At 30.2% G+C, this 20,301-nt stretch overlaps 1 protein-coding gene across 4 annotated transcripts in view; it reads right to left on the reverse strand.

Moving 5' to 3' along the window:
* LOC121129336 (uncharacterized) overlaps nt 1-20,301 on the reverse strand; it is a 227,360-nt gene that overhangs the window by 103,259 nt on the left and 103,800 nt on the right. For all 4 annotated transcript variants that reach the window (XM_040725045.2, XM_040725047.2, XM_040725048.2 and 1 more), the window contains 2 exons: nt 17,971-18,230; nt 3,820-4,105 (listed from right to left, as the gene is read on the reverse strand). In XM_040725045.2, the coding sequence (XP_040580979.1) occupies nt 3,820-4,105; nt 17,971-18,230 (546 nt within the window). The remainder of the gene's footprint in view (nt 1-3,819; nt 4,106-17,970; nt 18,231-20,301) is intronic.

The raw sequence follows: 20,301 nt of genomic DNA on the forward strand, positions 1-20,301 counted from the left end.
TGGTATAAATATATTTATGACCCATCATAAATTAGACAGATTTATTTCGTTACATGTGTAAACATTGAGGTAATTATTGCAATATTTTATAAAGAAACATAGAATAAATAAACTAGTTCTTTTTTCTCTCATAACCTTAATCACGAGCAACACTTTTGAAAGTAGTTTCTATTATCAAAAAAGGATGATCTGCAAGAATTATCGGGTTAATATGTGTTTAGGGATAAATATTCATGCATTTTAGAATCGGGAATATCGGAGTTTACTTGTTACACAATTGTTTGAATCCTATCAGTTTCAAAAACTTTGGTATAATTCTGTCTAGGAAATTTTAAGTAAAATTTCTATTAGTAAAATAATAATTAAAATTGTTTCTTATGAAATGAAATTCTTGGTAGTAATCATATTTACTGATAAAAACATTTTGAACCTAAAGTTTATAAATCATTAGTGTTTTTTATACATTCTATTATTGTGTTAATTTTTAGCATTTTTTAAATTATATCTATCTCGCTACAAACCAGTCTTTGTTGCATTTAAGCGTAATTTTCTAAATGACGTATAAATACTAGCCATTTTCTTTAATAAAAGACACCTTGAGAAACCCCATAATTACTTATTTATCATAAAGTAATTTTTTAAACTATGACACAAAGTTTTTCAACGCCTTTGTTCCGCACCACATTAATTGTTGTGTCAATTGGAACATTTTCAATGGTTTTTATCTATGATTAATTATGTCTAATTTTTAGAACTTAAATATAATAACTATTTTCAAGAAAATTAAAATTAAAAACATTTATATATTAAAAGTAGGCAACACAGTATTTAACTATATTATTAGTACTTTGATATTGCATTAAGATACCTAAACCTTTTTAACTATCAACTGTTTAGTATCTAACGTATAAATACTTATACTTGTGCGACAATACTTTTTTGACAATATGACGCGTTGAGCCAACACACGCTCGTAGCTACGCTAGTATTTCTTAGATCAAGTAACTTGCAGTTCTTATATATTAAGCACACACTCAAAAATGAGTCATTCACCAACGAACAGGCAGACCTACAAACAAACTTTACTTTATTTGAATATGAAACTAAAATCTTGCCTTTACATCTTCTATGGATCACGTCTATTGATTAAAGTAATATAATCAATTGTATAAAAATGGTAAGACTTATAATAATGTCCCTGCATCAATATTTCAAAAAAGTAGGCTGACAATGGTACCCTTGTTTGGACGCCAAAGTCCAAGAAAATCTATAGAAAGTTCTCATAGGTGATATTTTGTCTCTCAGACCATTGACTGGAAATATAATTGAATGAACAGGTTAAAAATTATTCTGAATCCATTGCTCAAGATTAAGATGAAGGAGCCGAAACGTAAAAAACGAAACGCTGAAAACATCAATAACTATATACTATCTTTATTTTTACATCAGACCAAATTTTTGAGATGAAGGGGTTTTATATTTTCAAGTGGTAATTTCGACAGCCAGGATTTATTCAAAGGCTAACAAAAAATAGAATGTATATTTTTAGGATTCAGCCCCGTGCACATGAAAAAAAAACCTATTTTTTTGTGGTAGCTAGTATTCCTAATTTATTAGGTACAGTTCAGTCTTAGGAACAGTCCTTGGATTTTTTCATAAAGTTATAGATGATTTGTTAAACCAAATATATACAGGGGTGACCATAAGTTTTAAACCTATTTAAATTTTATATATTGAGTGATAAATTGATCGTAGAGAAAACCATTTTTACTAAATATTTTGGAAAATTAAGGAATTTTATTCCCTAATTTATAAAGTATTCAATCACATTTTAAATGCTTCACATGCTGCACCCACCATAGATTTGGGAAGTTTTGCCCATTTCATCTTAATTGAGGTACGGAGATCATCTTAATTGAGGTACGGAGATCTTCTGAATTTATTGACGAGTTTTTATCTTCGAGTCAAGATAGTCGAAGTAAAAAAGTACAAAGTAGTCTAGAGGGTTAAGATTTGGACTCAAAGGGGCCCACAAAGAATTGTCCCAAAAACGAATATTTCCTTTAAGCCATTCTTAGCATTGAACGCTGGTATTTATTGAAGCTCCATCTTGCTAAAAGGTCACCTTTATTGTTTTAGATGAATTGGCTTTAAACCACAGAAGGACCATAGTCTCCAAAACATATCATGTAGTCACCCGTCTTCGTGCAGAGGCCCTTCGAAATAAAAAAAACAAAGGAAGCTAATCTCCTTTATTTGAAATCCCAGTCTAAACCAAGATCTTGTTTCGGAATTGTTCATGGTCTAAAGAAATATCTTTTGATGATGAGGCCAAGATTCAGTCGTTTTGAAGGTTGCATTTTTGATCCAGGTCCCATTTCTTCTCATCCGAAAGACAATATTTCCTCTCCACATGCAAAGTTCTAATAATGTTTTACTTTCTAGAATTTGTTTCATCCATGAATCTTCCGTGAGATTCTGACCGTAACGCAAATTGAGAGAAACCATCCGTAGGTCCTTATGGATGATTCAATTCATCTAAGTCCTTGACACGTTGATCTCCTTAGCAATTTTTGCCACTGATCTGTTGGGGTTTCTGTACATATTTTTAATTTATTTTTCCGGCTGTTATCTGATTTAGAGCGGTCCCTGGGCGTTCACTTCTTGGTTTATCATCAACGTTTCTAGTCTCTCGAATCTTTTTAACATTATACCTAACAACTCAGACTGATAAAAGGTCTCAAAATCTCAAAAGGGATGATTTGCCAGCACGATGAAGACTCACTACTGCATTTCTTAGAGGATGCATCTTGACTAATAAAAATATCTTCAGTGTTCCTCTTTTTATATCAGAAGAGAGGGGCTGAACTCAGATTGCAAAACCACCAATCAGATTGCATGTAGTATTATTTACCGCCAAAATTTTGCCAACTAAATCTACGAGGTTTAAGACTTTTGGACACCCCTGTATTTGGGAACATTGTACATATCTTGAGAAAAAAACCTTTTCTCTCTCATTATAATGCAATATAAATGAAAAATATAATATTTTGAGTATTTATTTAATGTACATTATTATATAACAAAGTGATTAAAAAAATAAAAACCCTCAATGACGACTCAAGGTATCAATTTACCTTATTTAAGGACCAAAAAGTGGTCTGGAAGGAACTATGGTCCTCAGTCCATGGTGGCTTAATATAAAAGATGGATTGAATACAAATACATATTTAAAAAAAAAAAAAAAAAAAAAATACTGCAGATTTTCTGGCATTTTTCTGTTTGTTTTGACGAAATACAAGAATGATAAAATTGTGTATGAGTTTTAAAAAACACACTTGGATGAAGGAATCTGTAATTTATCAAAAGTACAGTTTAATATGTAAAATGAACTTATAGTTTCAAAATATGGAATTATATATAGTATATTGGAATACATTTTCAAACCCTGATAAATTGTATCATTATAAATATTTGGCTATAAATTAATGTAATTATAATATTTTGAATTGGGGGATACCAAATGTTTATTTATGCTTTATATATGTATGTATGCTCATGATTTTTTTATATAGCTTCTATATAAATAGAATGTTAAATTTATTGCTCAAATAAACCCAAAAACAACCAGTTGTTTAAATGAATATACTCTTGTAATTATTTTAAAACATCAACTTTGCTGGAGAGATTAAAAGACCCAACCATAATTTATATGTACATATTCTTAATTTATGAAATCCAAGTTACAATTTAATTTATTCAAGAAACAGAGAAGAACTCATTTTCATTTGTAGAAATGTAAATAAAATACCCACTTACCCTGAGGACAGTCCTCCTCTTTTTCACAGCAATAAGTAGATGGAATGCATCTTCCTTTGTTACAATGTTGTCCTCGATAGCACTCCTCATGTGATAAACAACTTGATCCTGAAATGCATCCTCCATTAATGCAGCGTTTCCCTAGAGTATGACGACACTCTTCATGGGAGGAACAACATTTTTCTGCCCGGACGCAGATTCCATCAGAGCCGTGTGCGTGATAACATGTTGGACACGTGGAATTGGAGCTACACTTTAATTGAACACAGGTTCCATGTGTACAAACCTATGTAGAAAAATAATAACGTAAGTATAAATAATTGCTTTATCTAATGAACGTCTTGAACAAGTATAAACGCTTAAAAGCGTGATTACTCCAATTCTATCACAATTGTAAAAAAAAACAAAAAAAAAACACGTAGATATACCGGGGTCTGTTATTATTCAAAGAAAAAAGAAATAAAAACAGAAACAAACAAACAACGTCGTTACAGGCAAGAAAAAATGAAATCTCGAATATTACAACTAACTTATCTGTGAGTTTAAGTCCCCTTTTGAATAGAACATAAATTTGGATACAAACTATATCCATGATAAATTAATCATATTTCATAGAAACACATTCTGAATTAAATGGAACAAGAGATGAAGTATTGAACAAAATAACTTATAATAAATTTATCTCTATTTTAATCAGAATCGAATTGCTGGTCTTTTTACTTGAATTCCGAGTTGAACCTGAAATTTACAACTCAAGTATGATTTTTTTACGAGCCTTTTTTATACTTACAAACTTAATAGTGAAAAAATGATTTTAAAATTTATTTATTCAACTAAGAAATATTCATCTGGATGTAAATACATCATTGGGGCAGGTAATACTTTTTATTTATTTTTTAAATAAAAAATGACGAGTATATATTTTTACATTAAAATCTAATAATGAAGTTTTTAGAAAAATTAAACAAGTATTATGATATTTTATTTGTATTTTTAATTTTCTAACAGAGGGTCTATAATACACTTAACCTAGAATTGAATATTAAGAAATCAAGTTTTCTTCAAATCAATGTAAAAAAATAATAATAATCCTCCTTTTGTTATGTTGATCTCTAATCCCTCCATCTCTCTTTTTGTTCAATAAATAATTGGCAGTGGCTTCAGTTACCATTTTCATTATCCTTTCAACTCTTTGTGTATGACAAGGCTAATTGGGTACCTTTATACGAGTATCCATCAACTTTCTCATCTCTGAAGTGATTTGAATACAGGTGAGGTGTGGTTCTTGTACATCATCTGACCAGCATATCACTAATTATGGAAAAATTACAGTTGATTTTGGGTGTTCGTTTGATTAAAGAGCCCCCCCCCCCCTAATGCCTGGGTTTCATTCTTCAAGACTCTTTGTACCTCTCCAATCCTCAGAGGACAACATTTTGTAGATGAGTGAATCTTTATGCTATTTTTTTTCTACAGAAGGCATAACATTGTTCACCATTTCCTTACTCTGGGACTTGAGGGAGCCAAGTTGTAAACAGGATGTACATAAACACTTGAATCAAGGACCTTCAATTTGAACCAATATAGATAATACACTACAATGATGAATTATAGAACAAAGTGCAGATTCCTGGAGTATTTTTTTTTTTTTTTTGCTTTGATACCCCAAGCTCCTCTGGACCTTTCCACCTACCTCCGTTTCCTTTCAACTACGTTCCTCTCCATTTTCTGCCTTTTTAACTTCTTCGCCTGTCTCTTGTGTTCTGGAAGATTCCCCCATTTTGTGGGGGCCTTTACTTCAAATCTTCTCTTTCTCATCTTTGATGTATTCCACCTCTTTAAAAGGTATTTCTTTCTCCCTGCTATAAGAACAGTAAATGTGGGTTTGGTTCACATAACTCTCACAATTGATTATCAGACACTTGCAGCTCAAAATATTACATAATTTGTCTGAGTTGAGCATGAACCTAATCTAGCTTCTTCTAATATTCTGCCCATTCAAAGGAAAGTTTCACTGCCTGATTCCTGATGTCTTTTGCCTTGGAAAATGATAGTGACTTGTAAGTTAATGACACGTGACTTGAAAATAATACTGGATTTTCCCTACTGATCAATAGGAGAAGGGTAGATGTCACCCAGCAATTTATTCATGGACTAGTTCCTCCGGTCATCTTGAATTTGTTCCCTTAAGTGGAGTCCATACCTCAGCCAATGGTTTCCAGGTGGTAAATTGAATCTCCGGTGGAGGATTTCACTAATCTCTAAAAAAATGTTACAAAATCTAATGATTAGCGACCCTGAACAAAAGAGAATCAAATGCTGGACATTCAAAGACCACTTTCCATAAATATTTATAAGCAGAATATGGGCGTCGACAATACAAATAAGTAACATTGACTCTTTCAATAAGTGAAAAGAACACATTTAACTTATTTTAGGAGTCAATGTTAGGGATTGTGGGCGTCGACATTAAAAATCAGTAATATTGTCTCTCTTTTGGTTCAGGTTCGCTAATGATTAGATGTTGTAACATTTTTTAGGGATTGGTGCAATCCTTCATCTCGTAAGACCTGCTCAAAGTTAACTTTTGTCATCCAAGTAAGCGCTAAAGTATAGGAGGAATTCAGTAATGTCTTCAAATTAAAGAATAACATTTTTATCTCTTATGATGTTGGCTCTGAAACCTTTATTGTCTTTGAATTTTTTGAAATATATTTATTAAGTTTGCATCAGAAAATATCGGAAATAACTTATGTTCTTAGGTTTTTGATACCACTATTTTTTCTAATTGTTAGGAAACAGGCCCATAAGGCTTTTTCGGCTCTGTAACTACATACTAATCTAAAGGGAGCGGGGATCAAATTGTCACCAAAATATTTTTGTACAAAAAACAACACAAAATATACATTTTTTAACTTCTTTATTGAAAATCAAAACTATGACGAGCATATAGGTATAGAGTAGCCATTCATTCGATATAATCACCGTTGGCATCAATAACGGCCTCAATACGGCCTCTGAACCGGCCGCAGGCTCTTCTAACCATCTCATTGTCCATGTTGCCGAATACCTCCTTGATGGAGTCCATCAGGCTGGCCTTGGTGCTATGGGGATGTCTGTTGGTATGTCTCTCGACATAGCCCCAGACAAAATAGTCCAAAGGATTAAGGTCGGGAGAGTTAGGAGGCCACAAATCCTTGGTTACGACGTCATAACAGTCCTCGGTTAACCACTGCATGGAGATTTTGGACACATGGCAGGGTGTTGAGTCCTGTTGCCACACCCAGGGCCTGTCTCCGGCTTTCATGGACCTAGTAGGGTCATCCTCAACCATCTTCTTCACCTTGTCGACAAATTCGGTGTCCCTGACCTTCCTGTCGGTGCCCTCCTCCTTGGGTGCCCTCTTTATGGTAGCATCAACATCCCAGGTGTCCTCTAGCTTCTTACGGATACGCTGAACAGTCCGTGTAATTCACTCTTAAGGTTGAAGCAATCGTTGAATTGGAGATTTCACCTCCATTATTAACCAATGCCATGACTACGGCGGACCACGAAAGCTTCTCGTTCCACTTATAGCTCTTTATCTCCTCGTATGATGACGGCATGATGCTAACTAAACTACGTCAGCTGATGAGAATAGCTTTCCTATTTGGTAACCGGTTTTTTATTTGATAATGTCGTCTTCAAGTTATCAAGGTTTAAAGTAGGCGACAATTTGATCCCCGCGCCCTGTATATTATTAATTCTTTTATTTGAGTACTCCATTTTCTTGGTAGATTTAATTAATTTCTACTTTCATCATTATTTATTCTTTGGAAATTGATCTAATCCTGAATTTATTTAGAGTAATTAATGACCCGTCATTATTTATCATTTCAATATCCTCTTCTTGTTTTCCTTTCTTTTACCCATAAAGTATAAAGTCATGTCATGGACAAAATTTCTCAATTTATTATTTCACTTTAAATTTTTGGCTAAATTTCCAGGATACGCTTGCTTTTTAATCCAAGGATTAATATATTTTAATTTAAAGTGTCTGGGATTAGTTCTAGTTAAAGAGGGATAACAAATGAAGCCTTGACACCCAAAAAGCCGACGCCTTATTTACACAACATCACTCTCTGGTCCCGTCATAACAACAACGAAACTTAGATCTTTGAAGGGCCAAAATCAAGGCTTAGAGGGGTCAAGAGAGAGAAAAGATCAGATCATTCAAAATTATTCTGGTTTATAACTACATAAATAATATAATCATGGAATTATCATAGTAACACAAAAATTTACAGAGTATTTTTGTCTTGAGCTGTCCATATTTTTTTTTATTTTCTTTAGAATAATGTCCTGACCAGTGATTGGGAGAATTTAAACTTGCTCTGGTTATGCTGTTAACTATTCCCATAGTAGGGAAAAAATTGTTTCTTAATTGATTTTGGGGTTTTTAAATTTTTTTTTTAAAGGTGAAAGGTTGTACGCTACATTAAAGGTAAGGATGCCTATATCACTAGTCAACATCTTTCTTATGTTCATTTCCTTATCAAGGCTGTATTAATACATTCAATATAAATGACTGTATCGATAACTCTAATTAAAATGTAAAAAAACGAAACCTCAACATTATGACCCCTGTTTTGTCTCAAGGAAATTGTCGAGGGGACATGTACAAAGTATATATGCATGTGTACTATACGTACCATAATTACCAAACTCGGGAGTTTAGTATCGCATATTTTTTATTTTGCATCTTATTCCTCTAAACAAGAAATAACGATTAAGCCTCCGAAAAAAGATCTTTCATGGATATGCTTTGATTTGAAAATATGTAAAATTTGGAGAAAAATAAATTAAATTTTGATGGTCTTTCTATAAAACTATCGATTTGAATCAAGTTACAGGATTTTTTATTTTTTAAGTATTAAAGACTAAACATTTATTTAGCAATAATATTTCAACAATCCTTCTTCAACTAGCCTCATCATATGAGCATTTTAGTTCCAAACATGCTGTCAATAAATATATATATTCTCTTTTGTTATCGCGTATGCCGCGTATTTATTTTGATGTTGCCCTTAATTTTTACTACTCAAATCTCGTTTTTTCACACGGAGTATTTAATATTATTATCGAATATATTTTGATTATTCATTTATGCCAAATAAGGCATCTTATTATACCAATACCAATTTATCAAATTGAACAAAAAAAACTGTCTTAATGATTACCTTTAATGATCTACATATTTATGACTGACATCAATTTTTCAATCCTTATTAATGAAAGTTTATTCAAATATTAATAACCTTTCAATAAAATTGCAATAATCCTTAAAAACGTTTCTATTAGAAATAAAAGATTGACCTCAAAAGAAAAAAATTACTTTGTTGAATAATTTGAAAATGACGTCTCAAAAATGCTACAAATCTGCTATTATTACTATGATTAAAATCAAAGGCCCTTCTGAATTACCAAAATTAGTTGGGCTAACTCTTTGGGACATATTGAAGTGCTGTCAGCTACTTCGAGAACGTTATGTAGGACCTTTAAATAAGTACTATACTATATACATATATGATGATTAACATTCTTCCATTTGTACTTGCTACATGGAAACAAGCCAATTTTAATCTTATAATAATCCCTAATCACAGAAATGATGCTTCAATCATAGGAAGATGAAAGATAAAATGTGATATGCTTAGCAAAATAACTGGCATAAGAAGAAGAATTTCATCAAAAGTTTGGGAAAATATTGTGTATGGACATCAGATTATTTGATATTCTCACACGTAATTGACCTTTTCTTATCCTGTTGATATGCAACTTGCAATATTAAAAAAATGTTCATCCATTCATATATCATGTCTCTGTCATCGAGAATCGAAGATTCCAAAGGTAGAATGATAAAATATATCCTCAAAAGAAAAACAAGAGCATGTAACTTTAACATCCAAAACAGGAGGATCTTATATTGGTCATCGGGCTCCTATCAGTCAGATGCCAAATCAACAGCTATATATATATGTATATATTCCATTTTTTTCCAAAAATGGAATTAATATTTGGCTATATTGGAGGAGCTCAGTTGTTGTAACACTGGGGCTAATTTTCAAAAAAAAAAAAAAGTTACGCCATGAAATTTGTTGAGAAAGGTGCATAGCATGCTCATTCTGAACATGTTATACTATCAAGTTCTAAGAATAAAAGAAGAGAGAAATAACAGATGGAGTGATGCTAATGAGCCTTTTATCACGGTAATCATTTCTGAATCTCAACTTATTAGTTTTGTCTATTAATCGCTTTGACTTCTCAACATATCATGCCACACAAAAATAATTATGAAATTGCAGTAAAAGATGTAACCAATGCTTCAACTTAAGTTCATGGAGAAGAAAATAATTTAAAATTGCATTTGATTTCCCTAATTAATGAAACAAAAATAAAATTAGAAGCAATTAATCATTCATAGTTTTTTTTGAAAGGTTATCGAAAAAAAAGGAATTAAATATTCAAAACAAATGAAAAATGACACACTTTTAGAATATTTAAGGATTAAAAAATAAAAGTATTTGTATTTTTAAGAGCTTAATAGACAGTATTTCAAGTCCAAAATTATAAATTTGTAAAATAGGTGTCTTATTTGGCAAAAATGAACAATGAAAGTATATTTGATATTAGATACTTTCTATGAAAAAAAGAGATTCAAATAAATGGGCTCCATACACGCTTTATTAAATGTCAGCATGTTTTGAGAAAGGTTGATAATTTAAAACAAAATATATATTTCATCAATATTACTTAATAAAATAAAATTCCTCTAACTTTCATCAACTTCCGGTTGAGGATTAAAAGTTATTTCTAAAATCTCAATTTTTTTTTCTTTATTTATGTATCAAGAAGCTCTTGATATTCTGCTAGTACTAAACAACGATTGATCTCAACATAAAGTATAAATATTTTACAGTTTACAGAAAAGAGGGCTCGTGTTCGGCAGAGTATTAAGCGGAAAAATTATGATTAAAAAAATTGGAATACTGATTAAGGAAAAATATCAAACATTCTAAATAATTAGTACATTAGAAATAAGTGTAATACTATCTAATAAAATATTTTCAGTTAGTTTTGTTTTGCAAGTTTTTTTTCAAAATACATTTTGAAAAATATTCTGCACAAATTGGTTATTAAAATGATAACTTTGTTTCAATCAAAATCTAGGGTTTCATGATATATGTATATTTGTTCATTTCAAGTCATTATTGATATTATGTTTGATCTCATTTCTCGAAAGGTTTTCAAAATATCCAATTTTTGAAGTAAACTTCCATGATTTATTTAGTGCAAGTAGCTATATATCTAATGACGACTAATGTATTTTTTTATGCTGTTCTATCCCTTGTTAGTGTATCTATGTTTATATCCCAGTTTGACTTAAAACATATATAAAAATAAGGGGGGGGGGGAGACAAAGAACATTCAACATTTTCAAAAATGAATGATATCAATCACTTTTTTCCTTTTATAATAATAAAACTGTATTTTTTAACAACAAAATTAATTATTTTAGTGTGTACCCACAAAAGTTCATAAGTAAAACAGTGCAATTTTATTCTTTTTTTAGAAGGTTGTTTTTATTTAGATTTCTAGTAGCTTATAAATTAAGTTGAAAACTTTCATTACATTAACTCTTAAAATTGGAAATAGAAATGACCTATAAAAAAACAAACAAAAAAACACGTACTCAAACTTTTTATAACTAGTCATACATAAAAATTCAAACTCAAACGTTGATGAGTAGATAAGTATAATCCTTTTATATTGAATATATTTATAGAGCGATTTTAATAAACCCATTTTCATTGGTCATAAAATCTGAGGATCAACTTTAAACATCGTTTTTTTCAGTGTTGACGATCAACATTAATGTTTTAAAAAAACTCTCGATGATAATCTCATAAACATAAATGTAGTTTATTGCTTTATAAAAGATAAAGAATAAAACTATGAGAATAAAGATAATAACCAATTAAGTCAATACCATAATAATTATCATTTAAACAGATACAAAGAGTTGTAAATCTTAAGCATCTTTTAGTGAGTTTGTTTGTTATTGTCAATCAGAACATTGTTTTTTTGATTTTTTGAGAAATTCTAAGTGTAAATCCTGTTTGGACTCAGAGTAGAACTAAAGATCGAAATTGGAGGTACTCCTGCCTATATCCTTGCTTGAATTTCAAAAATCCACAGCTTTTTTACAAAAAATTAGTTTAAAAAAAAAAAAAAAAAAAATTCAAAAATCTCTTGATAATTACAGGAAATTAGATTTTGTGGAAAACAATTATAAAAATCAAATTTCGAATAATTAGTCTTTTGAAAAAAATATTTAACCAATGACAAAAAATTCCAAAATTTACAACTGTTCACAAAAAACTTCAAAAATTAAATTTCAAAATCCAAAGCTATATAAAAATATTAAAACCTTTTGGAGCTTTTTTTTATTTAAATTTAACCTATTCAAAGAAAATTCACTGTTGGGGAACAAAGTTTCAAATCTTATTATTTTTTTTAATTTCAAAAATCCATATCTATTCAAAGAAAATTAATTGTTTGGAAAATATTTCAAAAATCCATGAATGTGAAAAAAAGTCTAATATTAAGTTTTTAAAAATAAAATACAAAAATCTATAGTAATTCATAAATTTAAAAAAAAAAATTCCAAAAATCCGTAGCTATTCACAGAAAGTTAAATGTTGTAGAATTTTTAAAAAATTCCGTAAGTATTACCAGAAATTAAATTTTTTGGAAAAAAATTTGAAAAATTAAGTAATAGGTGGGAAAAAAATTCCAAATTATTTTTTTCCGGATGTTTAGGGGTAGAGCTACAGCCCCTCCAGCCCACCTCTTCCGGACACCCATAACGAGTAGAAAATGAATTATAATCTTTTTTTTTTTTAATCCTATATTTAAAAAATCATTAGTCTGTCAATTGGCCTATTATTGAGAAACTTAAAAAATGAAATTTCAGATTTGTAACTCTAAGCTCCTTTTCATAATGAAGTTTATTTCGATAGGGGAGGGAGAAAGCGAACCAATTACCTTAAGAAAGAGCTGCAGATTTTGGCACCTCGAGACATATAATTGATATGTATGCCGACGACGTCACATTGATGTTAGAAACTAACTCTGAGCCTCAATTAACTAGACGATTTGTAGTAATTCTGAACTATTTCAAGAAGTATGAAATGAGGTCCAGTTTGAAAATCAACTATAAAAAGACGGTTGTTCTTCCTCTTGGTAAATTGAGCCCAAGTAAGGCTATACAAATTGACAACTGTTCAATTAAGGACACAGTGGAGATATTGGGAATTGTATGGGATTCCAAAGGTGCCTATTGTTCAAACTGGACATTCCTAAAAAAGTATGGCTGTTCTTCCATTTACCAATGGAGAAGTTTCAACCTTCAAAAGAGGATTGACCTATATAATTTCTTAATTATTCCTAATATCCTATATAAGGCAACAGCTATTCCCTCGCTCGCTGATAGAGCAATTGAAGAAGAAGACTCCTGGCTTAATGTTTTTTCATAGGGTCTATTTACCCTCAATCAAACTACCTAGATCTCTTATGGGTGGAGGATTATCTCTGCTCTCAAGAATACTACCTTAAGTCTATCAAAAAAGTTCTAATTGACCTTTCAAGACATCCAGAGACTGAGTAGCAAGCTACTATTTCCTCACAACCGATGTACAAATGAGTTATGCTGGGAACAGATTTTATAAATGATCACTTATTGGAATTATTTCCATCTTTAGCGGCAGCACATAAGATTATTTGGAAAGGTACATCGTCATTTTCATACACTTCCACCACTGATGTTGTGCGACAGAATTCTAAAAAGAAGTTTTATTTTAAAAACCTCGTGGAACCAAAACAGTTAGAATGGTTAGCCTCATCTCTTTTCACGATTTGAGCAACGACTCAATGTTCAACTGTAAGAATTTTTTTATCCACTATAGAGGGCTACAGACCATCACATGATGCCCACTCCATGGCATTTGAGAATGTATTTTGCATTAAATTATAATGAGGAAGCTGACAAAATTTTCGACAAATTAAAAAAAATATTGGGCCTGCCCATGTCGTGGAAAAAGATAATCATGGGTTCGATTTTAAAAGTAAAAGATGGAAAGCGATTCACTTCGCAACTTCAGATATCGTCGGGATGTATATTCTGCAATGCTCCTTGCAAGGACTGTGGAAAATTGTTTAATACAGTTATTCATGCTTTTGCTAACTGCCCTTCACTACATTCACTGAAAAAATTCATATTGCTTAACATGGCAGGAATAAGTAATACATTCGTGACTGCTATTCTTTTATTCGGGCTCACTTCAAATATGTCGAGTGATCCTACAAAAAATCTCTCTCGAGCCGTAGAAGTAGGAAATCAGAGAAGCTGACAGAAGGCGTCCTTATCCAAAATGAAGATTTTAGAGCTATTTTTATTTCAACTGCTGCAAGACACTTCGTCTTTGCCATTAAAATTCCTGATTCTTGTAATCTAACGTGGAAGTACACGGGGGATTTGATACACTACTACCCATATGGTTCGAAAGACAATATGACGTTTCTTCACCGTCTAATACACATCCACAGACGGTTTAAAAAGTTTAGTGCATCCAATGCTTAATTATTGTCTTTTTGTCTCCATCCCACTTTTTTTTTAGTTGTATGATTTTCATAATTTTGATTCATTGTTTTTCTACCTAATCATTTTACTAATTTTATTGAAGATTTTTATGAAATGTGATAAACTACTACTAAGTATTTTAATTATCGTTTGACTCACCGTGCTAATTAACTGTTGTAATTACTTTAGTTTAGGGTTTTCATTGTAAACTAAAAAGTTTCTTTATATATGTAACTTCTCTAAACGAATTAAGTCTTTATGTGAAAATAAAAATAAAAATATATATATATCTTATTAATTATATTCATTTTATAAGTACACTTGAGTAGTATGTGGTTGTAGTTCAAATTTTTACCGTTTTAGTACTTTAAATAATCAACTAACACAACAGCGATTCGAATGGAAGAAGTGTTAATCACATCTCCGATATTAATTAATTATCATTCTACATGATTTATATTGGACAATACTCATGAACAAGCAAGTGTTTATTTTGTGTTTGAATAATGATCATTAATGAATATAATCAATAAAAAACTATTTGTTTTCTTTGCAAAATAACAGTCATTATCATTACATAACATATCCAGTAGGTATGTTACAAAAGACGGAGTGTTCTAATCTTTTTCCTCCTCCATGTATTAAGTTGCTCGAACAAATGATCGATAAGAAGTTTTATGACGCATAAAACGCCATAAATATATACATCTTTTAAATCATAAATTTGACGACTTTTTCTTGAAGACATTTTAAAAAAATTACCCTTTTAATGTTCTTGAAGGTTTAAAATATATTGACATTGCAAAAAATAAAGAAAAAGTTGCAATATACAGCTTCATTAAATAATTTAAAATTACCTACGAATTGGCTCCGACGTATCGAGCCAAAAATTAAATTTCTAATAATGATTTTAGTTTTTTAAACCTAGGAAGTTTGAACGTTTTTCTATTCATTAATGAAAAAAATATATAAATTGATAGACAGAATCAGTTTTTAATGAGATGAAGCAGTTTATAGTTGCTAATAAATAGAGGATGGAATTAACCGCAAAAAATCACCCCTTCCAGTTGACAAAGAACAATTTTTAAAAATACTTAGGAAGCTTGAATATTTTTCTATTCATACGTGAAAAAAGTAAAAAAATTTATAAAAGGAATCAGTTTTTATGAGATGAAGATATTTGTAGATACTAATAAATAATTTTTTTACATACAAATTGCTTCGATGTTTTGGGCTAAAAAGGATTCCTCTAATTCATAAATAATTTTTTTTTAAGTCTAAGGAAGCTGGAAAAATTTTCTATTCATTAGTGAAAAAAATATATGAATTGATAGACAAAATCAGTTTTTATGAGATGAAGATGTTTGTAGTTGCTAATAAATTATGAAAGAAATGTCATTTTTGTGTTATGTTCATTCCTTTCCGGTCGCTGAACCCTGTGCAATTAACACATCGGTGAAATACCATTCGGGAAAAATGTTTTGGGCCAATTGTCCTCGAACTCTATTAATACTCTTGACTGCTAAAGAATAAGCTTGTAATAATAATTTTTCCTCGTCGAAAGTTCCTTGTTTCTTTTTTATGGTTGTCTTACATAAGTTTAAGAAAATAGCTATATATATATGTAAGTATATTAGAAATTATTCACCCATAAAGCTATTGTATAATTTAGATGTTCATTGGAAATTTTCTTCATATCCAATTCTGGCTCTGTTTTTCATATTATATACATATGTGAAGAAAAATATAAACGGAATTATATACGAAAAAGAAGAAAAGTAGAAAAAGGTAGTGTTATATTTCTGTCTTTTTTTACATAGTAAAAAAATAAAACAAACAGATTATTCAAATTTAGCTTTCTCAGATCGAATTTAAAATATGAACTACCCATGTCTGTATATATATAATAGAGTTTGTGTGCTTGTCTTTTATGGACGCCCTAAGAGGCTGAAACTTTGCGTGGGTGCCCCTTTAGAACCTGGTCAGGCTATGACTATGTGTTAATTTTCGGAGAAGAGGCTGATAAAAAGGGGCTTATTCTATACTCAAAATACAAAAATCGTTTTTGGAGCTCAAGGAGACTAGATAAGGGGCTGAATTATGACCCAAAAAGGGACTTGCACCTTTTATTTTTTTTCGAAATAAAAAAAAATGAGTGCAAAAAAAAAAGAAATTGGTCAAACTTGTTGGTTTTTTTTTTGAGGTGCAAAAAAATGGATTATCAATCAAAAATTGAACGCGTAGATATAATAAAGTCTTTTAAAATTTGTCGGAAGAATCGTAGCATATAATTTTGATGCATAAAAATTGGTTCTAGATAATTTTTCGCTAACAATTCCCACCTAACGCCTACATTTTTTCCGCTGGTACACCTCAAGAAATCATCAGTGTTACTCTACGTTTTTTGTGGGCACGCTCACACTTAGCTACTCACTCAATTCTTCAACATTATTTCCTCAAAAATAAAAATTAATATGATTTGATGAGCCAGGGAGTACTTTAGCTCGTTGCTAAACCTCATCGCAAGTCACATTCATTTTTTTAAATTGAAATACTTCCCTTATTCTTTTTAAAAGTTGAATTGAACCAAATGCTACGATACTTCATTAATTTTATACAGTGCTCCTTGTGTATTATACTCCTTTTTTTCTTCATATTGTATTACTATATGAATCAGTGAACACTATATACAGTGCACCCAGTAACATATTTAAATATATGTTCATAATTTATTTTTTACTCTCCAGATTACTCTTAAGTTGAACATTACTTTTTAAATCCTTTTTCACGAGAGTTAGCAAGATTTTTGTAAAAGAACAAATGTTTCACTCAATTCAATCAAATTGTATCAATTTCACTGATTACTCAAATCGTATATCATGGCCACATAATAAAATTCCCTTAATGGATCATCCTTCTAAATTAAAGGAAGCAAGAGTTGATGTTATTATTTATATCCAGTGGTGAAACATTGTTAGAGATATTCCTAAAAAATAATATAAAAGGTGAATTGAAGATGCCTTATTGACTGTTGAACATGCATTGTTGAAGGATAAATTATGAATCAGTCTATTTTTTAAAGTCTACAAAATTTGATATTATTTTCTTTAACTGCCATTTTAGATTATGAGTACATAGGTATCAAATAGAATGGGGATAAAATATTCAATTGGTTTTATAAGTTGTTTCAAGTATCTAAAATAACAACTACTAACAGTAAATACTGTGTTATATTGTTCTAAAATATATATTATAGTATTAGGATGCCTAAATATTATGGATAAGCACTTGAGGTAGTATTTGAAGGGAAATTACAAAGGGTCAGAAAAATGAACCAGCATTAATTGAATAAGAGGGGTGGTAAAGATTTGTGGGATGCTCAATTTTGAGGGAATCTGATTTTATGTTTCTGCCTTACATATATACTTATTATTTAACTATTGATTTGTTATAACAACAAAGTATCTTACTTCATCCTTGGCACAAGAATTTGGCTTTCCATGACAGCATTTGGGATCAACAACTCCACAAACTTTCTTACCATCATACTCTGGTACAGCCACGCAGCGATGACACTCAAATCCATCTCCTAGTCCATGGCAGTCCTCATCTGTAGAGCAACTGCATCTCTCGGGTAGTGTGAATTCCTTCTGATGCTTACAGGAGTTGTCACAGCAGTAGGTCCCGAGGCATTTTTGACTACAGTCACCATCCGAGCAACATTTTGGGCCTGGAACAATTATATAAAAAAGGGAGGAGTATTAAAAATACAGATAAATATTAAAATTGTATTTAGAGGATAGCGTTTAAATATATATATACATATATCTTAATAAAACCCCTTTTATAGTACTCATATAATTAACTAAATAGGTCCATAACTTTCTGGAGTATGAATTATTAATATATATATTTTTTTTTGTCAGATAGTGTATTTAAAATAATGACAATAAAAAGGGAGAAGCTTTAAATAGATAATTACGTCAAGGATAATTAGTATGTACTTACATATATGTAGGCATAAATCACCTTGAATAAGTAGTAACTTTAGAGGTCGTTTAACATATTTAGTTAGACTTTTTTTTTTTTAAATTAATCAATAAGAGTGATCAACTTATTAACTAATGCAGGGTGTGACAACATACATTGCTGGTGCGAAAAGGCAATAAAACAAGTTTAATAAATCAAAAAGTTTTATTATTGTGTCGTAATGACAGTACGAGTTTATTATTATTTTTTTCAATGTTCCTTTAATCGGTCAAAAACATTAAGTATATTTCCTTGTTCTCTAGGAGGTGGGCCGGAGACGCTGTAGTTTTTGAAAATTTGAAATTTAATTTATTGTAAAAAAAATTTTAGATTGAAATTTTTTCCTGAAAATTTAACTTTTGTGTTTAGTTTCGAAAAAAATGTCATAATTAAATTTTTCTCTGAAAATTTAATTTTTGTGTTTAGTTTCGAAAAAATGTCATATTTTAAATTTAATTTTGTAACTTTTTTTTGAAAAAAAAATTATTTTTCTGTTAATAACAATGGATTTTTGAAATTTTTATTCCAAAAATTTGATTTTTCCAAAAAATATTCAAACCCCAGCCTAAAAAAGTATATATATATATATATATATGTAATCCTGCAGAGCCCCATAGACAAAAAATTGCAACTATGCACGTTGAACTCCCCAGAATAATTTCTCTGGAAAAAATTGACCATTGAGCTACGTCGTTCCATTATACATTTAAAGTTTTATTTGACAATGTTTTAAAATTATATCAGATTGACGATGTCCCCCATTTTCCATACCATTAACATCTGTATATTTTTCTATGTTTTTGTTTCTCTTCATGAAACTTTTCATTGAAAAATTTTAAGAGGATAATTATTTTTTCTAAGAAAATGCCAAATTTAATTGGCAACACATCTTTTTTTTTTTAATTGTAGAGCATTAGGTTATTACTTTTTGGTGCTTCTCCACAGGTCTTAAAAATATTCTTCGACATAAATCCGTTTACAATTATCGGAATCCGACAAATCAGACCAATTTATAATTTTTGCAGAACACCGGGTCTGATGGCACCAATTTTGCCTCATTAGTATCTTGTATAGTTATTTTTTTCAGTTAATTTCTTCAAATACATATTTGTTTAATATCAACACACAAATTTAGTATATAAAGTCTCATAGTATGGTTGTAATAAGTTCATCATTGCGGAAGCAAGAACAATATATATTTTAAAAACTGTGTTGTATGCCCGGTTGATCTTTATAGGGTTAAAAAAAAGTAATATTAACTACTCATATACTTTTATATGAAATGCACAAAAAACATTAATTGCTTAAACTTAGATTTAATAAAATTATACTTATTTATACGTCAATGCTAATAACTTTATGGATTTTAGAATAAAAATCAAAGACCTCCCCCCTTCAATAAGGATTAAAAACTATAAATTTAAATAATATGATTAGAAAATTATAAATAAAATGCATTTAAATAATTAATTATAATTAAATAAGATAGATAATCTAGATCCACATCTTTCATTTATTTATTTTTCTCTCCCCCCCCCCTTCATAGATGATTAAAAACAAGTAAATTTTCTTTAAAAAATTATCATAGATGAGAAGCAGATTAATACTAAAAAACAACGCTCCTTGGTTGGATGTTATTTGCCAACAATGTAATTAGTGATTATTACATGGCACGATGTGTACCTCCACTGGAAAAGGAGTCCATGATATTAAGACATACAGCTTTGGATTCAGAGTTGAATAATTCCTTTCGTATATTTTGCCACGTAGAG

The sequence above is a fragment of the Lepeophtheirus salmonis genome, chromosome 14 (genome assembly GCF_016086655.4).
Source record: "Lepeophtheirus salmonis chromosome 14, UVic_Lsal_1.4, whole genome shotgun sequence".
In the NCBI taxonomy this organism is placed as follows: domain Eukaryota; kingdom Metazoa; phylum Arthropoda; class Copepoda; order Siphonostomatoida; family Caligidae; genus Lepeophtheirus; species Lepeophtheirus salmonis.